General features: G+C 39.8%; 2 protein-coding genes across 2 annotated transcripts in view; both read left to right on the top strand.

Annotated features, from left to right (window-relative positions):
- Window positions 1-1,702, top strand: part of LOC121920681 (granzyme A-like) — a 15,126-nt gene extending 13,424 nt beyond the window's left edge. Inside the window, 1 exon segment of the mRNA XM_042447832.1 lies at window positions 1,547-1,702. Coding sequence (XP_042303766.1) covers window positions 1,547-1,702 — 156 coding nt within the window.
- Window positions 1,703-9,285: 7,583 nt separating this feature from the next.
- On the top strand, window positions 9,286-21,090 carry LOC121920834 (granzyme A-like). The gene is made up of 7 exons (XM_042448060.1): window positions 9,286-9,471; window positions 11,159-11,182; window positions 11,861-12,005; window positions 13,794-13,935; window positions 16,434-16,700; window positions 19,351-19,516; window positions 19,620-21,090. Exons 1-6 carry the CDS (start codon window positions 9,321-9,323, stop codon window positions 19,498-19,500), a joined length of 879 nt encoding a protein of 292 aa, XP_042303994.1. The 5' UTR covers window positions 9,286-9,320; the 3' UTR covers window positions 19,501-19,516; window positions 19,620-21,090.
- The last annotated feature ends 1,952 nt before the right edge of the window (window positions 21,091-23,042 follow it).

Below are 23,042 nucleotides of genomic sequence, written 5' to 3'. Positions count from 1 at the left end.
TCCTTCCTCTGAAATATAATCTACAGCACCTAGTATTCATTGACAGTCTCCCATCCAAGTACTAACTAGGCCTGGCCCTGCTTAGCTTCCAAGATTAGGTGAGATCTGGCGCCTTCAGGAGATGCTCTGATAAAATGTGATTTCCATGGAGACAGTCTCAGGCTCACCCTTGGTTTCTCCAGCTGGAGTTGGGAAAGATTCGTGTCCAGAGACTAGAAGTAATGAAGTGAAACACATACAATTATCTTTTAAAAATCAAATTTTAACAGCTAATCTGATAGCAATTTAACTTCTTTTTTAAAAAATCTGCAGCTAATGTTAATGTAAATAGATTAGATTTTTGAGGGCAGTAACAATTATGCAAATATATTAAATCTTTACTACCAATGTTCCAATAGCTCTCATTGGAAACTCTGGAAAACTGTGTCCTGTCAATGAAGAAAATACTGACCTAAAATGGATTAGTACAGGGGTAGGCAACCTACAGCCTGCGGACCGGATCCGGCCCGGCGAGGCCTTTGGACTGGCCCCAGCCTGGTCCTGCCGCTGATTGCCATCGGGGCCTTTGGCATTTTGTCCTCCATTTGTTAAAAAAAGTGCCCTCCATTTGAAAAATTTGTCCTATATTTGTCCTGGTTTGTTTGTTTGTTTATTTATTTATTTATTTATTTATTTATTGGCTTCAGCCCCCCAGTTGTCTGAGGGACAGCAACCCGGCCCCCGGCTCAAAAAGGTTGCCTACCCCTGGACTAGTGGTTTGATTAAATATATGGCAGCTTCCTATGTTTCCAATCAGAGACTGAAAATAACTAACTACAAGTAGCTAATTCCTTTGCCCAGTAAATACCTTATAACTAGATTATGTTGCAATTTTAACTAAACAGTAACTTTTGAATTTACTGTATTTTCCTTTATTGATTTTGAAATACTTTATTATTTAAAACTATAGGGACACGGAGAAAGAAAGAAAAGCTCTTTTCAAGAATTACAAGCCAGCAGTTTAAAATCTTCCTAACTAATACATTAATTTAATAGTGAGCCATCAAGTAATGTAAAATTAACCTTTTTAGATTTTTGGATTATCTTCTGTCTGTTTAACTTTTTTACCTTTAACACATATTTGTGGTCTGTTTTATATACTTTTAATTAAAGTCACAAATAATGTAAGCCTAATGTCTATTCAGATGTACTGTAAGCCCCATTGAGCTTACTGGGCCTCACTTTTGAATAAATTCCTACACTTTTTATAAATGTTTTTAATGTGTTCTTATGGAAGACGCCATGTTCCAGCCTGGGAGAAAGTCGAAATATACAGTAAATAAATATATAAATAGGTAAATCTACTGTAAAATATACTGTAAAATTCCAAAGAACAGAATGGGTCTTAAACTTGTTTTAATAAATGGGCATAAAGTTGCGCTCTCAAAAATATCTATAAATGCTGTTCTCCTTATATGTTGTTGTAATACTATGACCTTTTTTTAAAGTGCATATATGCTTCCATAAATAATAATGTGAAATCTCCACCTTCTTTTTTTTTCTTCAGGGTGACTCTGGTGGTCCTTTGATATGCAATGGGATACAAAGAGGAGTGGTCTCTTTTGGAAAAAAATGTGGAGATAGCAAGTTCCCTGGTGTTTATACTCGTCTCACAGAGAAACATGACCGCTGGATAAAGGAAACCATAGGGGCCAACTTGTAGACTGCTTACTTGAGGTTTTTTTTAATTCATTAACTGCTTTAAAGAGTATTAGCTTCTTTTGTTTGTGTTTGTGTTGTTCCCTTCTTGTGATGTCCTGTCAGGTGCCTCAGTTGTAGGACTATCACCTGCTTAATAGAATCAGTCAAGTATTTTCATGTACTTTATCTCAGTTAATTAAACATGTGCCTATGTTGCTTGGTTGCGAAATCCTAGAAACTGTAATGACATTTTTAAAAAGTTTCTTAAGCTCTGTAGACAACAAGGCCATTCTTTTCGCTAAATGTTGTATGCTGTTCTTAAGATGCCAGATTTTAAAAAGGGCTCTTGTACCTTTATTATGTAGAAGAAGGAATTTCAGTAAGTGGAGCTTGCTTAAATTGCCTCTTCTAGAGAACCTTGCTCCTTTGTAATGCCAGGTCGGTGAGGAACAAATCTATGATTTGTTGGAGGAGGAGAATGCCAACCTGGCTTGTTTTACAGAAACCTGGCTGGGGGAGGAAAGTAGTGTGATCTGGGCTAAGGCTCTCCGAGCCGGGTTTACTGTCAAGGAGCAGGTCAGGGAAAGTAGGCAAGTGGGAGGAGTAGCCTTGGTCCATAAATGTATGATCACACTGACCAGGAGACCTGTCTGGAAAACAGAACACATTGAGTGTATTTACCTGACCCTGAAGGCTAGGGACAGTCTAGAGATTTTGTTAGTATACTGTCCACTCCAATGCCTAACAGACCCCCTGGCCAAGCTGACACAGCTGGTCTCGGAGCTGGTGCTGGAGTCTCCCAGGCTCCTTGTTCTGGGGGACCTCAACATCCCCTTTGAGGCCGGCTCATTAGATCTGAAAGGTACAGCTCGGGAGTTCATGACTTCCATGACAGAAATGGGCCTGTCCCAAATAGTCTTGGGTCCAACACACTGTGCTGGTAATACACTCGGTGTGGTCTTTAGTACAGATCAGGAATATCTGTGGGCAGAAGTAGTTCAGATCTCTGCCCTGTCATGGACGGATCACTCTCTAGTCAAAGTGGGACTGAAAGCTACTACCTATATCCCTCTCGGGGGTGGCGGACCTATTAAAATGGTCCACCCTCAAAAGCTGATGGAACCCAAAAGGTTCCAGGAAGCTCTAGAGGGATTTATGATTGGGAACGATGGTGATTCTGTCGAAGTCCTGGTTGATACCCGGAATAACAATCTTACCAGGGCTATAGACACTATCGCTCCCGAGCATCCTTTTCATCTCACTTCAAATAAAAAACCGTGGTACACAAAAAATATGCATCAAATGAAGTGAGCTGCACAACGACTAGAGCGCTGCTGGCAGAAATATCAATGTTTATCTGACAAGACACGCCATAAGAACCTATTGGATTTTTACGGAGTAGCAATAGATGCAGCAAAGAACTCTTTCTATGCTGCACATATTGTGTCTGCAGAGTCTCATCCAGCAGAGCTGTTCAGGGTGGTTAAAGAGCTAATTCAACTGTCTTCCACCCTGAACTCTATTGGAACCAACTAAAGCCTGCTGTGACGCTTTTAATGACTTTTTTGTGGATAAAATCTCTCAGATAAGGGTTGATCTAGACACCGGCATTATGACAGAAACAGTAAGAGAGGTGTCCAGTGACTCCGTGGACTGTATTAAACTGGATCATTTTGAGTCTGTAAATACCAATGAAGTGGACAAACTCCTTGGAAGTGTAAGGAAGATGACTTTCCCTCTTGATCCTTGCCCATCGTGGTTGACCACCCAGGGAGGGGATGCAATAAAAATACTATTACAATTTATAATTAATGCATCCTTTCAGGAGGGAATATTTCCATCTAAATTAAAACAAGCAGTAGTGAGACCACTTTTTTTTACAAAAAAAAACCCTCCCTAGACCCCCTAGTAAGAAACAATTATAGACCGGTCTCCCTCTTACCATTCTTGGGAAAAGTGATCGAGAGGGCAGTTGCCTCCCAACTCCAAGCTGTCTTGAATGCAGCCGATTATCTGGATCCATTTCAAACCAGTTTCAGGGTGGGATACGGGGTTGAGACTGCCATGGTCGCCTTAGTCATTGATCTCCATCTGGGCATCGACAGGGGAAGTGTGACCCTGCTGGTGCTCTTGGACATCTCAGCAGCCTTCAATACCATTGACCATGATATCCTTCTGGAACACCTGAGGGAGTTAGGCATTGGGGGCACTGCTATGCTCCAGTGGCTCCACTCCTACCTCTTGGGCAGATTCCAGATGGTGAGGCTGGGGGACAGTTGCTCTTCCAGGAGAGAGAGCTGACATCCTGCATCCCTCAAGGCGCCATTCTGTCCTTCATGCTGTTTACCATTTACATGAAGCCGCTGGGAGAGATCATCCGGAGACATGGGGCACGATGTTATCAGTCCGCTGATGACACCCAAATCTATTTCTCTATGTCTCTGACTGCTGCAGTGACTAAAGGTGGCATCTCTCCTCTGGATGCCTGTCTTGAGTCAGTAATGGGCTGGATGAGGGAAAACAAACTCAAATTGAATCCAGAGAAAACAGAGGTACTAGCCATAGGATCCTCAGGTCTGGGGAACCTGTCCTGGACGTGGTCACACTTCCCCTAAAGGACAAAGTTTGCAGTTTGGGAGTACTCCTGGATCCGTCTCTACAATTGTTATCTCAAGTAGATGCGACGGCCAGGAGTGCTTGGTATCAACTTCGGTTGATACACCAACAGCATCCCTACCTGGACCAAAAGGACCTTGAAGCAGTAGTATATGCACTGGTAATCTTTCATTTAGATTTCTGTAATGCGCTCTACATGGGGCTATCTCTGTACCAAGTTCAGAAGCTTCAATTGGTTCAAAATGCAGCAGCCAGATTGGTCACCAGAACACCTAGGTCTGACCATATAACACCAGTACTAAAATCTCTTCATTGGCTACCAATTACTTCCGGGCGCAGTACAAAGTGTTAGTCATTACCTTTAAAGCCCTACATGGCTTGGGCCCAAGTTACTTGAGGGAACGCCTCTCCCTACACAATCTGCCCCACACTCTCAGAACATCCAGTAAGCAACTATTGGAATATGCTAAGACCAGATTAATAACAGCTTCGCACAGAATGTTTACTGCCGTAGTCCCCAAGCTGTGGAACGACTTGCCAGAAGAGATCCGTCTTATTACCACCTTAGATACCTTTAAGAAGGCACTTAAGATGGATCTCTTCCAGCAGGCCTATCCACCTAAGCTGTTATAAGAGAGTCAGAAATACTCCACTTCTGTTTGTTATGATATGTATTTTAAATGACGATTAAGTCAATACATTGTATTAGTGATGGTTATATTGATTTATTGAGTGTATTTTATATGACATTGTAGTTTTATTCTTGTAATTGTTGTTTTTATTGTTATAATCCCTCCTCGATCCACAGGGAGGCGGGAAATATAAATAAAAAATATTATTATTATTATTATTGTTGTTGTTATTGTTATTGTTATTGTTATTATTATTAGAAGGTATCCTGTCCTGTTTTGTTTTTCACTTGACAACTCTAGTTGGAAAAGAAAGGAACTGGACTGGTTTTACCTATTCCAAGGTAACTAACACCCAAATCTTGAAATCACCAAAAAGGAATTCAAACAAATAGTTAGCACATGTAGGGGTAAGGTCAGAAAAGCTAAAGCACAGAATGAGTTCAGGCTTGCCAGAGAGGTTAAGAACAATAAAAAGGGCTTTGGGGGTGGGGCATGTCCATAGCAAAAGGAAGGACGAAATGGTAGGGCCACTGCATGGAGAAGATAGCAAAATGCTAACAGGGCAAAAAGAAAAGGAAGAACTACGCAATACCTTCTTTGCCTCAGTCTCTTCAGAAAAGCAAAAAGGTGTTCAAACTGAAGAAAATGGAGCAGAGGACACAATAGGGGAAATGCAGCAAAGAATAAGTAAAGAGGTAATACATTAATACCTGGTTAATCTTAATGAATATAAATCTCCAGGACCTGATGAACGACACCCAAGAGTATTAAAAGAACTGGCAAATGTAATATCGGAGCCAATGGCAATAATCTTTGAGAACTCCTGGAGAACAGGAGAAGTCCCAGCAGACTGGAGGAGGGCAAACATTATCCCCATCTTCAAAAAGTGGGGGAAAGAGGATCCCAACTATTATCGTCCAGTTTGTCTAACATTTATACCAGGAAAGATTCTGGAGCAGATCATTAAACAGAGAGTCTGTGAACATCTAGAAGGCAATGCCATAATCACAAAAAGTCAACATGAGTTTCAGAGAAATAAGTCATGCCATACTAATCTGATCTTTTTTTATAAAATTACCAGCTTGGTAGATGAAGGGAATGCTGTGGATATAGTATGTCTTGATTTCAATAAGGCTTTTTGACAAGGTTCCTCGTGACATTCTTGCAAACAAGCTAGTGAAATGTGGGTTAGACAAGGCAAATGTTAGGTGGATTAGTAATTGGTTGACCGGCTGAACCCAAAGGGTGCTCAACAATGGCTCTTTTTCATCCTGGAGAGAAGTGACCAATGGGGTCCCACAGGGTTCTTTCCTGGGCCCAGTGCTATTCAATATCTTTATCAATGACTTGGATGACAGAACTGGGGGCATACTTATCAAATTTGCAGATGACACCAAACTAGAAATAGTAGCTAATAGCCCAGAGGAGAGGATCAACATTCAAAATGACTTTAATAGATTAAAAAGCTCGGCCAAAACTAACAAAATTAATTTCAACACAGAGAAGTGTATGGTACTCCACTTATGAAGAAAAAATGAAATGCATAGATATAGGATAGGGGACACCTGTCTTAGCAAGACTACATGTGAAAAGGATCTAGGAGTTCTAGTACACCACAGGTTGGACAGGAGTCAACAGTGTGATGGGGCAGCTAAAAAGGTCAATTTTAGGCTGCATCAATAGAAGTATAGTGTCTAGATCAAGGGAAGTAGTAGTGCCACTTTACTCTGCTTTGGTCAAGCTTCACCTGGAATATTGTGTCTGGATTTGGGCACCACAATTCAAAAAAGATGTTGACAAGCTGGAGCATGTTCAGAGGAGGGTGACTAAAATGGTGATTGGTATGGAAACTAGGCTTTATGAGGAGAGATTTAGGGAGCTGGGTATGTTTAGCCTGGAGAAGAGACAGTTGAGAGGTGATATGATAGCCCTGTTTAAGTATTGAAGGGGTGTTATACTGAGGATAGAGCAAATTTGTTTTCTGCTGCTCCAGAGACTAAGACATAGAACAATGGATGCAAGGTAAAGGAAACAAGATTCCACCTCAACATTAGGAGGAACTTCCTGACAGCAAGACGTGTTCGACAGTAGAACACACTGTCTCCTTCTTTGGAGGTTTTTAAACAGAGGCTGGATGGCCATCTGTTGGGGATGCTTTGATTGTGTGTTCCTTCTTGCATGGCAGGGAGTTGGACTGGATGGCCATTGGGGTCTCTTTCAACTCTATGATTCTATTATTCAAACCCTATTGCGGTGTTTATGTGTGTGCCTTCAAACTGCCTGTAGCCTTATGGAGACCCCATGAATTCAGGGTTGTGCTGTTTTTTGTTGTTGCATTTCTAGCCATGCAGGGAATCAAACCCTGATCTTCAGAGTCATAGTCCAATGCTCAAACCACAATGCCACACCATGACCCTAATAAAGATTTAATCTATTCATAGGGTTTTCTTAAGCAAGGAATACTCAGAGCTGGTTTTGTCAGTTCTAGTTTCACTTATAGAAGTCCCATTTAATTAAAAGTAATGTTGGCTCACCATTCAGTGATGGATTTAATAGGTCTTCTCTAAATGGAACAACCATTATTGTTCAAGCCTAAGAATCCCACTTTGTGTCACAATTCTGTGGGAAAGGGTGTGATATACTGTAAATATAGTGGTTGAAAATATAGGTTCTTTGGGTTGAATGCTTTCTTCACTTGTTACCTTGGTTGGAAGAAGAAGAAGCAGGAAATTCATGCTCTCTTTAATAGTGCTCAGTCCACCACAAATACACTGGTAAAGAAGGAGAAAGGGAGTACAATTTATATACTTTTAGAAAAAGGATTAGCCTCTCCATCAATCACTTAATCCAGTCTAGCATTTAAGACCCAAATTCACCTTATGGTCTAAGCCAGACAAATATTACCACAGATGCAAAGGGATCATGTAGCACCTTTGAGACTGAGAGAAAAAAGATGGTAGCATAAGCTTTTGTAGATTTGAATCTACTTTATCAGCTGCATCTGATACTTGCAGACTGATCCAGACTAATATGGCTCTATGTCTTTGAATTCCATTAACACAGATGGTAAATGATTTCTATTTTTCTGTCCATTTAAGATATTTTAGAAATCTAGTAACAACATCTACACTCACAAATGAAACTGTAACTTCCTGTTCTTAATACAATTGTTTCTTTGTAATTTCTACATTCAGCATCAAAGGAATTATATATTTTTTCAGCTCCTTTAAATTCAAACCACAGAGGAAGTAAAGAAACCAATTTCTTCATGCTGTGTTCACGATATGGCTGTTAAGACATGACAGAGCAAGAAAGATGATCTCTGAGATGCTGTATATCAGCTTAAAGCAAATATATAGACATCTGAGCTGCGAGTGGAAGGGGAATTCCCATATGGGAACCAGCTATATACTGGAAATGTATCTGTAGTTTATGAAGGACTGAGCTTTCCATTCCTGAAGAATATAAATTATGTAACTGAGGCAGGCTTCTGTGGGAGAATTGTCATTGTTATTTGCAACCAAGTCTGTTTTGACTTATGGCAACTCTACAAATGAGAGACTTCCAAGATGCCCCTTCATCACCTGCCCTGCTCAGATCTTGAAAACTCAGGGTTCTAATTTCCTATATCAATCCACCCAGAGTGTGGTTTTCCTCTTCCCCCCCCCCCCCCCCCGATTTCCACTTAACCAGACATGAACACCTTTTTCCAATGAGTCATGTCATGATATGTCCAAAGTATGACAGACTCATTTTAGTTGTAAGAGAAAATTTGGTCTTTTAAACAATCTTTTCCAAGGCTGCATAGGGCTTTATATGTAACAATAAAATGATATGTAGAATCTACATATCAAATATGTAGATCAAGATGATAAAAGGTGGAGAACCTAATCATAGCCTGCAAAGCATGCAAATTAAAACTAACATGCACTGACTCTGGAGCTGTTTTGGCCAGCTTGTATAGAGAACTGTTCATTTATGCTATACTGGTGCTATTCTAGAAGAAGTCCATCCTGTTTTGCAACTGGGGATCACCAACATTGATTGATCCAGGCTAATTCAGTATCAAAATATCTATATTAGAGAATGTCTACTGTCCCATCATACAATTCCAGCTGTTGTCAGAGGAACCGCCTGGTGATGTCATAATCATGTCAGCCAATAGTGAGGCTATTCTGAAGTATCTCTTCAGAACTGCAGTTTTCAGCAAACTTCAAAGAACTTTTAAAATTAAACTATAGCCGCAATGGCAATGATACTTTCTCTCTCTCTCTCTCTCTTTGGGTTTTATTTAGAGAAAGTCCAAATTTTTAAGCCCTAGAAATGATACCTCTCCCCAGGACACCCAGAGGCCTCATTATAAATCTTTCATATTTCTGAGATCATAAAAGAATGCCCATAAGAGGAAGAAATGTAACTTCACTTCCTTTATATGCTTTGTGCACCTTAATTGTTTCATTGTGGGGAAATACAAAGCTGAAACTATGGAGCTTTTGTTTATCATGTGTCTTTCTACTGCCACTTTCCTCCTCCCAGTTCCCAGGTAAGTTCTATGTATATCTATGCAATTTTCCAACTGCCTAGGTATTTTCCCCCATCCCTGTATCTGCAGTGGGAATCTTGCAGCTCTCTCAGTATTGTTGGACAGCAAATCCCAGCATTCTGCAACATTGGCTATGCTGGCTAGGATTGCAAGGAGTCACAGGCCAACAACATTTGAAGGACTGGATGATAGCCACTCCTGCTGTATACTAAGAATAGTTTTAGAAATTATTTGTTTAGCCAAAGCAACTTTGGTTTTGTTGTCAATTGCCATCAAGTTGGTGACCTTATAAATAAGAGACCTCCAAGACACCCTGATATCAACAGCCCTGCTCAGGTCCTGTAAATACAGGGTTGCAGCTTCCTTTGTTTGAATTCTCCTGTACCTCCAGGATGCTCAAATGATAGAAATGGGCTTTGTTTTGTGAAAAATTATTGCCATTGCCAAATTTTACTGAAGACATGTTGTCTCAGCATAGCAAGACAGCCCATCAAGAAATCTTCAAGTGCAACAAGAGCTCTTGCCCACAGTGTGACAAGAGATTAAGTGGCAACTTTTTCTGTAGTGGGATTCTCAATTTGTACAAAACCTATACAGTCTCCCCTCCATTGATTCTTTATCTGTGGATTCAAGCATCTACAGCTTGAAAATAGTTTTTAAAATGTAGAAATTCTAAAAAGCAAATCTTGATTTTGTCATCTTGGCAGCAGAAATTGCAGGAGGCACGCTACATTTTTCCTTAAAGAAACCAAACCTAAGATATTGCATCCAAAAAGTGGTTTTGAATAAGTTGATTTCAAAATCATTTAAGGAGGAATACTGTATGTGCATTCGATTTGCCAGTTGTTTGTACAAATCAGAATATATGTCTTCTGGTACAAATTCAAACTTGGAAGATTAAATCCACTGTCTTAAAAAGACACCTGCATCTTTTCTTTCTCTCTAGACAAGTATTGTTGAGATTTACTGGCATTGGCCATCCTGAGTTTTAGGCTGGTTTCTTGCCTTGGCCTTGGCCTAACTGGAGATGAGACCAGGAACTGAACTTGGTAACCTATTCAAAGTGCTATAAGACACTTTTTTCCCTTTGAGAAAGATTAGGTTATTCAAGATGAAAATACATTTTATCTTTAATGCATCTCTGAAGTTAACATACAGGATTTTTAAAATACAAATTTCAGCACAGGCTGGAACAGTAAAACTAATGGGGTCAGAGTAGGCTTGGAGGAGGATTTTAAACATGCAAATACCCCTTTATACTTTTTGAGGAAAAGCCCTCTTCCAAAGGGGGGTTGTGGAAACCCTCCTCTATCACCGTTTGCCTTTGTGAATGGTCCAAAGCAACCCAGGGATTGTGTTGTTTGAGTCAAGATTTAAAACTCAACTCAGCTCAATTCTAGACTGATACCCTTAACTACTACACCACACTGAGGGCTGGTCTACAGAATGAAAATGATCCTGATGGAATGCAAGTAGAATGTTATTTGGCCTTACACAATTTGAATGTATTCACACTATGGGGAAGGACAAAAAAGTTCTCAGACTCCAAAGAAAAAGGAATCACAGTTTTTTACTAGAGTATTTACCAAAGGTACATTTTATTGAATGCCTTCACGTAGCAGCATATTTTGGCAGAGGACAGGTGGATGGGCATTACTACTAACAAATTTTTTATTAATTTTTTCAGACTGGAACACGCAATTTGAAACAGGTATTCCATTTCCACTTTCTTTACCCCACTCCCAAAGGTGATGGGCATTTAAATACAGTTGGGTCTCCATAGCTTGAAAATATTCCAAAAGTGTATAAATTCCAGATAGCAAACTTTTATTTTTCTATTTTATATAAGGGGCACCATTTTACTATGTCAATGTACATAATGAGCATCCATGGATTTTGGTATCCATGGAGAGTCCTAGAACCCGCAGCAGATATCAAGGGCCCACTGTAGTTAAAGGCCTCTGGCTAGGGAGGAAATATGCCACTGGTTCTTTAACTTCTTTGGCTTCCTCACATTGGCAAGGAGGGCAAACAGGGCTGGAGCTCTCCCAACAACATGTCCTCTCCCCTAATTATTAACTCTTTCTGCCCTCATTAAACTGAGCAGCAATTTTCAAGGAGAAATTAACAATGATTCGAAGGTGCAAAAATTTGCACCAGTTCATATATAACACACTTATGTGTAGACTGACCCAGTCTCTCTCAAGTGATCCCAGCAGACTAGTAGTCCTGTTCATGTACCAACCATACCACTGCCTAACACTATCACTACTAGAACCAAAAGCTGATGGTCTTGATCCTAGTCCTGAGGATGGCTGTTCTGTGGAACTTCTATATCCATCCACCATGTGTATGGTCCAATTTGATTGGCATGACTTACTTCCCACAGGTCATCACATAAATATAGCTGAAAAAGAAGAAAAAATCCCACCTACAAGATCATATGTGGCTGGCCTTTTCAGCAGAAGACATTTATTATGTACAGGAACTTTGATCAAAGAGAACTGGGTGTTAACAGCAGCCCACTGTTTCCCGTAAGTTCTGATAGATAATCATGTTTTTTACAAAGTTTCCCCTAACATCCTTTCTCATTTATGTTTTAGCAAAATCACTAGGCATTCTTCAGTCAGGCTGCAAGTTTTGCTTCCTGGAATGAACATCTGGTAGCACTGGCTATGCAATTTAACTGAGCAAAGAAACTCTATAACTTGGTAGAGCCAAATGCTTGGGGTAGAGCCACTTCTGGTGCGAAACATTGGTATGCTGGTATAATTACCCCCAATTACCTCAATGTCTTGAAATAAGAACAAAAGATTCTAGAAAAATTAAGATAGTAGCAATATATGGCCACTAGCTTAAGAGAGCTTGATGCTGTCCCTTGTCCCCTTGCAAGCTGGGCAGAAGTGAAGCACTACTGGGTCCTGCCCTCAGTAGATCTCTTTCTTAAGTGGACTCACTGCCCTCCTCATTGGTAGCATATATTCTCCAACTCCCCCAATTTGACAGGGACAATCTTGATTGATCCTCTGTTGTCCCATTTTCTCAGTTGCTTTGACAATGTCTCAGTTTCTCTCTCCTCCTCCCACTTTCCCCCTTTGTCCTTAGCTTATGTCAGTAGCTGAAAACTGAGTGCAAAAGGCAAAAATATTTGGCGCTGGGGGGCCGTGGGCAGTGGGGGGATGACAGAATCTTGCTCTTTCCAGTCCGCTCAGGCAAAAGCAAACTGTTGTAGCCTTTCCTACCTTATATGTTCTCCCTCATTAATACCTTTTGCCATCTTGACTGCACTCTCATGTTGTTTGACCACTTGTGTCCAGGTTTTCATCTGTGAAAGCACATGGAGTGCATGGTGTGACCCCTGCCCATTTGCTTCACCTTGCTGTTTGATCACAGTCCGCACTCTTCCCAGAGCAAGACAGCACAAAGCAAGTGGAAGATGCTCCTGCATTTCATTTTTCTTGCCTCCCACTAGCCAAGAAAGAGCATGCAAACTGGCAACCACAGCAAGGAGCTGGGAGCCCCAGAGATTTCAGGGCTTTCTGCTGGATTATGAGCTTGATAAGCCCCAACAAGAAAGCATTGCTTTTAGGAACATGTAGGAGCTGTTGTACAACACAATAAATGTTTTCTAAGCTCTGCTTTGCACAGAAAATAGTACAGTTGGCCCTTCTTATACACAGATTGTTTATACACGGATTCAAACATCCATGGTTTGAAAATGTTTTTTAAAAGTATAAATTTCAAATATCAAACTTTGATTTTCCAGTTTTTATAAGGGGCACCATTTTGCTATGTCATTATATTTATTGGGACTTGAGCATCCACAGATTTTGTTATCCATGGGGGATCTTGAAACCAAACCCCAGCCTATAACAAGGGTCCAAGGGTATAAAGTTGCTGCTTCAAAGCAGCTTGCAGGAACAAGAGCAAGGCAATGGGGCAAGAATACACACTAATATATATGTAATCTTCAAGGCAGTTCTCTAATCCTGAGAGTCCAACTCCTCACCTTGAGGAGTGGGAAACAGGGTCCATGCCCTGAGGGAACCCCCCCCCCCTTCAACAGTGCTTGCTCCTGGCATTAGCCTTGGGATGAGGAGTGATTCTGGAGTGGGCTGGACAGCTGATGATGATCCCTCAGGACTGATGATAATCCTTCTGAAATGAAGCTGGTCCCAGTTAGAACCATGTGCATCTACTTCCCTTGAAAACTATTTGAACACTTTGATGTACCTCATAGGAGCCAGCTGTGTAAATCCAGAACTACAAAATAATGGTGAGCATTGTGCTCCTTCAGTTATTTGTATCCTTTATCTTTTCAGGAATGAAGATACATACGTTATTCTTGGTGGTACCTCACGAACAAAAAGAGAGCGAGGAAAACGTGTTGCTAACATCACTAAAATATTTTCATATCCAGGCTTTAATCTGCTGACCTTTGAACATGACATTATGCTTTTGCAGGTAATTTTTCAGTGTGAACATCAGGTACAATACCTAACATCATCTGTATGAGCATCCTTCTCATGAAATGAGTCATATGCCATATCCTTCAAAACTCACCTGAAACTGGATTAGATATTTAAATAGAAATTGTAGATATGCTCTACTGTTGTAATATCATTTAAATCTCAGCTTTACTTATGCATGTATTTAAGTCACTCACAGAAGAGTGACCAACTTAATAAAAACAATAAATGAAGCAATCATTCAAGAAACTAATATTCAGCAAATAAAAAATAGAGCCAGAAACCCCCCCCCCAATATAATCAGAAACATTATCAAACAACATAGAGTCAAGAGAGGTCAAAGAAAGTATTTACTGACCTAAACATTTAAAGGAATGGAGAGAATTCAGCCACCCCCACTCAAAAATTCCATAATCTGGATAGTATTATTGAGAAAACCGAAACACATTTTCATTCATTTTTCATTCAGATTGACCTTGGCCCACTCAGTTAGGTGCTTTTTTTATGTGTACTGTCCAAAACCTGCAGGAGTAATATCTAAAACGCAATGTTAAAACTTTTGTAAGGTTCAAGCTTATCCACTGGTAGGAAATATTGCAACTAATAATATTACAATATCTACAGTTCTTAGCACAGTTTGCCCTCTTACTGGGCAGAGAGAGGGCACTGCCTTGAGCAGTAGGCATAGGGGACAGCAAGCCTTCCAGTGGCATTTTCTGACCTACTTGGCCAGCCTTTTCTCTTGGAGAACAAGAGAAGTTATGAATGCCACATGACCTGTCCTGTGTCTCCAAAACCAATCTGCTGCCTTCCTATGTGGTAGCACTGTCTTGTTGTCAATGTCAAAGTATGCTTTGAGTGGGATCCCTTTCACACCGCACAATTATAGCACTTATTAAGAAACAGAGCCCTCCCTCCAGTCCATCTGCCTTGGTCCAGGCCTCAGAGGGAGAAGAATGCTGGACCTGATCCCCTTTCCCCCACCATTCCCTTCTCCTTTTGTGTCGTGTCTTTTAGATTGTAAGCCTGAGGGCAGGGAACCGTCAATTATCCCCTCTGTTGTAAGCCGCCCGGATTCCCAGTGATTGGGCGGCATATAAATAAATCCTATTATTATTGTTGTTGTTATTATTATTATTATGACACCACTTTAATCACTATGGTTCCATCCTATATAATCCTAGGATTTCCAGTTTAATAATAATAATAATAATAATAATAATAATAATAATAATAATAATATATTTATATTTATATTCCACTTTTCCCAGGGGAATCAAGGTGGATTACAGCAAAAACTATAATAAATACAAATAACAATAAAATCACATTTCAAAATGATGTAGGGAGAATCATGTCCCTAGCCTAATAGCCACCGCTGCTGGCAGGTGATGTTATAAGGACAAATGAGAGGGGGCTCTGCTAAATAAAGGAGTCCATATCGTAACAATGATATGCCACAGCCTCCTTTCACTATTGCCATGTCCCTGGTGCCTCTCACACAATCAAGCCTCCTCTCAAACATCTGGGCTGGAGTGATGTTCTTGGGCTCAAAGGTCTGTGAACTGGCTTTTAAAGGTGCCTCTCTCACAGGCAAGCCTCCCTTCAAACAGCTGGGCTGGAGTGGTGTTCCTTAGTTTAGGGAGCAGTACTTGGAATTCTCTGCCACAGAGTTTTAGTCCCTTACCAAACAACAATTCCTCAGTATGTAGCTGTGGTGCTTAAAGTGAAATCACAGTCCTACAACTATAGTGTGAAAGGGTCTTGTCCTGTTGGCTTTTATATGTAGGATGAATGAGGATTTATTTTGCCCTTTGCTTGAACCAGTAAAATATCTTCATCCTGTACACTGCACCTGCCCTGGTATTTACAATTATCCAGATTCATTGCTTTCAGAATTAATTGTTCCTGTCTGTTTAGACATTTCATGGAACACTGCAGGAGAATTAGGAGTCTATAGCAAGTTACATTCATGAAATATTCAGAGGTAGGACACTGATCAGAGATAATACCTGGGGCTAAATATGAACTGTACCAGCTACTTTTAGTATACTCCTGATAGGCAATTTGAGGGTCATAAAACAACCACCACACTGTCTGCAGAATACTAGCCATATGGTAAACAGTATACAAACTGGCAGTTAACAGCTTCTGCTTACTTACAGAGATGAAAGGGTCACTCATGTTCCTGAACACTTCAATTCTATGCAGTAGGTTTCCTGAGATGCAAACTAGAACTTCTGCCCTCCTGTATCTAGTTCTATAACTAGATCTGCAAACCAGATCTCCTACCCTCCTTTATCAAGCTTTCCCCATTTCTGATACTAAATTCACAATGATATGACATTCAAATATGGGCTGCATGCACAAAATTTATCATGCATAAATCCAGGCTATGTAAGCTTTCTGATAATAGCAAGAAATCAGCTTTGTAGTTGGATTCAAATCCACGCACATGTGTTTGTCTCAAGTTTCCTTTTGTAATTCCTTCAGATTCAAGTAAAAGGAAGGCTCAATCAAGACAGAAAAGCTGTTCCACTTCCCAAAATATCTGAAGACATCAAGCCAGGAACCCAGTGTCTAGTAATTGGATGGGGAACTATTAATCAAAGAATAGGATTTGACATACTGCATGAAGTTGATGTCATTGTCATTGACAGAAATGTCTGCAATGACAACAAACACTATCATTCTCATCCTATTGTGACAAGAAATATGCTGTGTGCCGGTGACAAGGCACAAAAGACAGATAAATGTTGGGTAAGATTTCTTTTTTTAAAACAATTCTGCCCACATAGAGGGTTAAAATTGGGGCAACTTTATGCCCCAAGTACTTAAAGATCTCATCTTGGAAATGGAGAAGGCTAATGGACTAGAATAAGAATATAATCAACCTCTAAATTGGATATGCCTTTCTATGTGATTGTGCAGTTTGCTGCCAAAGGGAATTTGCAGGCATACCTATGTGCTCATTATCCTTCAACCCCTGATTATTTGATATCACCAAGCTGCCCAAGGAACAAAACTCCTTTAAAGACTTGGTGGCTTGTGTCTAACATGTGGCAGATGGCATAGAGTTCCTGATGTCCGAACAGTGCATTCACCAGAACCTGGCTGCCCGCAATGTCCTTATCATTGAGCAAAATTAAGGCCACTGGCCTGTGACATCTACTTAAAGAATGTTTAGCCTTTTCAATGATTGGCTGAGGAATCAGTTAAATTTAAGTATATTTTATTTCTCTAAAACCTCAAATAATTATATCCAGTTTTCTTGGCATATTAAATGGACCATAAGATCACTTTGGAGGGTAATGAGCACATACTAAAATTGGAACAATACAGAGAAGTGATTTACTAAATGTGATTTTATGAGAGTAACGTTTCAGGACCAAAAGAACCTCACCAAAAAAAATCAAAGTGATTTCAACAAGCAACACCTGTCAATCATTTAATCTTGCTGATTAGAACTAAATCTCTGGTAATTTATCAGCTAAAATTTAGTGTACAAATTACAGTACTCTGGTTTTTTGCAGTTTTTGGGGGCTATGTGGCCATGTTCTAGAAGAGTTTATTCCTGGCCACATAGCCTGAAAAAGCCCACCAAAAAAAATATGGATGCCAGCCATGAAAGCCTTCAACTTCACATTACACTACTCTGTTGGTTTTACCAATTATGCCATTCTAGCAAAAATGTAAATTCATAATTAGGACTTCTCTGCTTGGTGTCTTTTACAGTCAAACTAAGAATTCAACCAACGGTTGTGCAGTTTTATTTGGTTAAGACTTTAAATTCATATTTGGCTAAAATAAATCCTGCTTCTGTTAAAGCAGGAATAAGAATCATGCACCCCTCCAGATGTTGTTGGATTTCAACTGCCATGAGTCCAAGTGATGAAGAATGCTGGAAGCTGCAGTTCAGCAACATGTGGTGGGCTGTGATTCTCACCCCTGCATTAGCATCCAATGTGCTAATATATTGTAGCAGCTAGAATATTAAGACTCCAGGAAGCAGATGTGCATTACACTGATTAGACATGAATTTTATTTATTTATTTATTTATTTATTTCCAAGACTTATATCCTGCCTTTCTCCCGCAGTGGGATTCAAGGCGGGTTACAATACATATATTAAAAATACAAGGTTAAAACATTGAATTCAAAAGTTAAAAATAAATACTACTAACAACTCAAACATACATAAAAACAGCCTCATTCCAAACAATAATCATAAAACACTAAAACATTAAATCATTGAATCCCTGAATTACAGTGATTAAAGCAGCCATCTTAATACTGTCCATCAGGGCATAAGTCCCACTGAACCCAACGTAATTTAATTCTTCATGAAATGTGTAGGATTGAACTTGAAATTGGAAAGCCTGAGTTACCCTCATTTCAGAGTAAATCTTACCCAGCTCAACAGGAATTGCTTTCCAGCAATTGTGTGAAGGGTTGTGCTTTGTTTATGTTTTACTTTATTAATGTTTTATAGATACAGATAGTAGTAGACTCTCATTCACATTGATGTTGTGGTGCTCACTCTTGATGTTTTCTGATCTTTCTAATACTTGTATAGACATCTTATTTTAAGCACACACAAAAAGTTGAATACTAATCATATCACTGTTTATAGCATTGTACCATGTTGTATTGTACTGCATGTGCTCTCTTAGGGTGCATGCCCACTATGATTTAAAGCGAATCGCTGATCAGGTTTTATGACTGTCGTTCCCATTTGAAACCAGTTCCGATCCTACTTTGATCGATTTCTGTCATAATAAAGCGAGGCAAATGGAAAAAAAAAGTTTTCCAGACACTAGTTTCCTAGTGGTTCTTTTCAAAAGAATCAATTCTGAAGTATGTTCGACAAGTGGGAATGATGGATCTGAATCGCATCATTCTAGAGGGAGGGACTAATGGCAGAGGGGTGTTTATCATTCCTCCTCAGTTTTTGGTAGATCCACCACCCCCCAGCGCTGCCTTTCTGCTTGTGGTGTGACCTATGGGCGCATGATCTTTAAATATATATAGTTCCCAAGCCAAGCTGCCCAGGCTGCCGCTTACGTCAATGATGATGCACAGATGATTGATATGCATTTTGAAGCAGTGCAAACTAGTGGGGACGATAATTGTGCCAAAAAAGAAGCGATTACAAGGGGATAATGAAAAGATCTGCTTTCATATTGGGAACAACAGACTGTTTGGAATCGATTTATCCAACATGGAGCGAAGGTGAATCGCACACTGGTTTAAATGTAAGTGGGCATGAGACCTTAGTTAAAAGTCTGCTCAACTCAGTAATGGTAACAGCTGAATTTTTCAAACTCTTCCTAACTGCTGTGACATAATTAGTAAGAATCAGCTTCAGTAAATGGTACTGCCATAACCTTTTGCTTCTTTTTCCCCCTAGGGTGACTCTGGTAGCCCTTTAATATGCAATGGACAACAAAGAGGCATCACCTCCTTTGTTAAAAAATGCAATGACTACAGATATCCTGGAGTCTATACTCTGCTCACAAAGGACCATCTCTCCTGGATACAGACAGTAACAAATCCCTAATGTCATTTATTTCATGGTATTCATTCCTTCATGACATTTTTCTCTCCTTTTTAAAGCTTGTGATTTAGTTCATTTCATTCATCTAGTATATAGCTGAACTATAATTTCCATTTTCACAGATGGGGAAAGGAGAAATTGTCCCACACCCAAGGACAGCTATAGGATATATATAGACAGCTGGAGCTTTATCTATCCGCTCAAGTCCATTTCCAATCCACTAGCTGCACAACAGCATCAATGCCTCTGACAAGGAAGATTTCATCATGAACAAAAAAAGTGTATGAGTCAAATATAGAACTGAAATTCAAATCTAGAATACTGCTGGCCCTCCAACCCTAATCCTAGCATTGAAAAGACTAGTTGCAAAGCATATCAGTTCATTCACCACCACCCACAATCCTAGTTTGGGTTCCTGAAATATAGCAGATGCATAGGATGCAAATCAAGACAAATTGGTACACTTAAATTTCACTAATATACAAGATCAGTGATTAACTCAGTTAAAAGCACATGGATTTCCATTTAAGAGGTGCATCTATGTTTCTCCAGTTTGGGCCCATGGGTAATATATCTCTCCTTTGGCTGGCAGGTCCTTCTTAAACTAAATGTTGGTTATCTCTCAAGAACATTGTGAAGGTACATGCAAAAACTTCTGCATATGTATTGGTACAACTTTGAAGGCTACCCTTTGAGACCCTGAACTGGAAAATAACCTTTTAAGCACAAGGCAGGCACAGTAAGGAGGTACTTCAGAACCCACCTTGTAAAAGCAGTTTTCTTTTATGGAATGGGCTAGCCCAAGGCATCTTTTAGTATTCAAGGCCAGTGGTTATTTTGGCAATTTAAGCAAGACTTTGGTATGGTAAAAATTTAGGAAATAATCACCGCTGCCTCAAACAAGTGGGATGTACAACATACTGCAAGGGAAATAAGAATACCACTGGCTCTATCAGCCATCTTGAACACTTGACAAAGAAGAAAAACTAAAATGAAAATTAGGAAATAAACTGCTATGGAAAGGATACCTGCCTGGAAGCCTGAATGCCTAACAGAGATCAATATTGTTAAGTTACCTGGACTTAGGAATCAGAAGTTTTGAAAAAATACTACATAATCCTCAGGGCCACAATGTGTTTTATCAACCAGATTTGCAAACAAATCTGCTGCCATTAGTATCTACTTTAATTAGTGAAGGCTCTTCCATATGATTTCACACAACAGAGTGCTCCATCACTAAAAGAAAATGTTAGCTCAGGTACTATAAATGCCCTAGTTTGTGTGAATCATCCCAAAGTCTGATGATAGACATGAAAGGTACACTGAGATACATCTTCAGGTACATCTACATATCCACTTAATCCGGGGCTAGTTGGGAGCATTGTACCCCAGACTAGCCCTGGACTAAACAAGACAGCAACCATATGCACTGGGCCAAATTGTTGTGCATATGGGCCAGCCGGGCTGATACATTAACCCACCTGGCCATTCCCAGCAGTGCTGCCAATCTCCCTGTGAGAACTTGCCTGGTGCATTACTGCATCTACTGAGGTCAGAACAGGGCACCCAGACACACGATCAATAAGAAGAGAGTTCGCTTTTTCATTGGCTGCAGGGACCCCCCATTCTGATTACAGCAGAAGTGACAGCATGCCAAGCAGGCTCTTGCAGTGGGCTCCTGGCTGCAAGGAAGTGGCAGTGGTGGCCTATTTTTTGTGCCACTTCCTCATGGCAGGAGCTCCATGTAAAGTCTGCCAAGCATGCCCCTGCTTCTACTGAGGTCAGAATGGGGTGCCACTATAACCAATGAGGATAATATTCTTTTCTATGGTAGACATTATATTAAATGTTCATGGATGTGAGGCTGGAAAGAGATTATAAGATTAAAACAGGTAATGCTGAATTGAGATTTGAGGTCATTTCTTGGGGTACACAGACTCCTCCCAAATTTTGTTGCTGGTAAACAAGTTTCAGGCGCAAAAAGCTATTGTTTTTACAGCCTGCCCAATCCAAGAAGAGATTGGAATAGGATGAAGGAAATAAAGGAAGCAAAACTCTTCACTTTCAACTATATGTTAAAAGCTCTACTATTTCTCCTTTGATCTAACTGAACCTTTTAGATCAGTTTCTGACAGTGATAGGTACAAACATTTAAGAAACACGGTTCAGTCTCTCTGTCATTCAGCTACACCAGATTTTTCAACTGTCAAGAGAGTTATAGTTTGGGGTGCGGGACCACTAACATTCTCATGGATATCAGTCCTTTTCTCAGTATTTGTTGATGTGTGTTTATGAATATTCTAATTATGATTCCTCTAAAAGTTCCCATCCTTCTCATTTGGGTGTATTTTGCTTCAGTAATTAAAACTATAAAACTTGTAGTATGAGTAATCTTGAAAACACAGGCTTTTGCACTAAAGGAACTGTGGTTATTTTGTACCTTATTATAACAGTGTTACTTCCACAGTTTAACTTATAATGACTCATGTTATTGACCCTGTAACAGTACCTCTAAATGTGAATTATTTTAATATACTGTCTCTAGAAGCACAATAAAATTAACAAAATGAAACACTTTTTCTACACTTTTCTCTACTGTCCCTTCTTTGTGTGTGAATTCCTAACATTTGTGGAACACTGTAGAAGGTGCTGGACAGTTTTCTATTAAAATGTCTTTTCTGTGCTTTCTTAGTCTCTTGCTCACACAAGGGATTAGATTATATAGTCACTATGATTCTATGCAAATAGTGCATACAGTATAGTACTAATATAGAATCATAAGAGTTCATCACACGGGATCAATCGTGTGCAGAAACTAAATTTAAACTGAAAACAACCCACATTTGCTTTTGTTTTTCAGATGACATTCAAGGTTAATTCAAACAGAAATTTGAAAAAAACAAAAACACATGTGCTTGAAAGAGAAATAACACGAAAATAACCCAAATGCAAAGTCGTCAAAACCAACTCCTTTTTACATTTGCTAAATTCCAAAAGTACAAAGGAGCTTTCCCTTCAGATTATTTTCACGTTATTTCTCTTTCACGCTAACACATCTGACAAACAACACCCAGATTTTAAAATCCTGTTTCTGCATGGGATTCTACGAATTCACTCTCTGTGTGATAAACTCCACACAGCTGGAATAGGCCACAAGGACTATCCAGTCCAGCACAGTCAAAGCACTACTAACAGATGGCTGCACAGCGTCTGTTTAAAAACCTCCAAAGGAGACTCCACCACTCTCTGGAAGCTTCAATCCACTGCTCTGTGTCCTAGCCTCTGGAGCAGCAGAAAACAAGTTTGTTCCATCATCAATATGACATTCCTTCAAATATTTGCACATGGTTATTGTGTGACCTCTTAACCTTATCTTCCCCAGGCTAAGCATACAGCTCCTTAAGCCACTCCTCATAGGGCATGGTGTTCAGATCTTTCACCATTTTGATCACCCTCCTCTGGACATGCTCCAGCTTGTCAATATCCCTCTTGAATTGTGGTGTTCACAAATGGACACAGCATTCCAGGTGAGGTCTTACCAAAGC

Source organism: Sceloporus undulatus, chromosome 2 (assembly GCF_019175285.1).
Source record: "Sceloporus undulatus isolate JIND9_A2432 ecotype Alabama chromosome 2, SceUnd_v1.1, whole genome shotgun sequence".
In the NCBI taxonomy this organism is placed as follows: Eukaryota; Metazoa; Chordata; class Lepidosauria; order Squamata; family Phrynosomatidae; genus Sceloporus; species Sceloporus undulatus.
The sequence above is the reverse complement of the archived record's forward strand: the minus strand, read 5'-3'. Positions and strand labels throughout refer to the sequence as shown.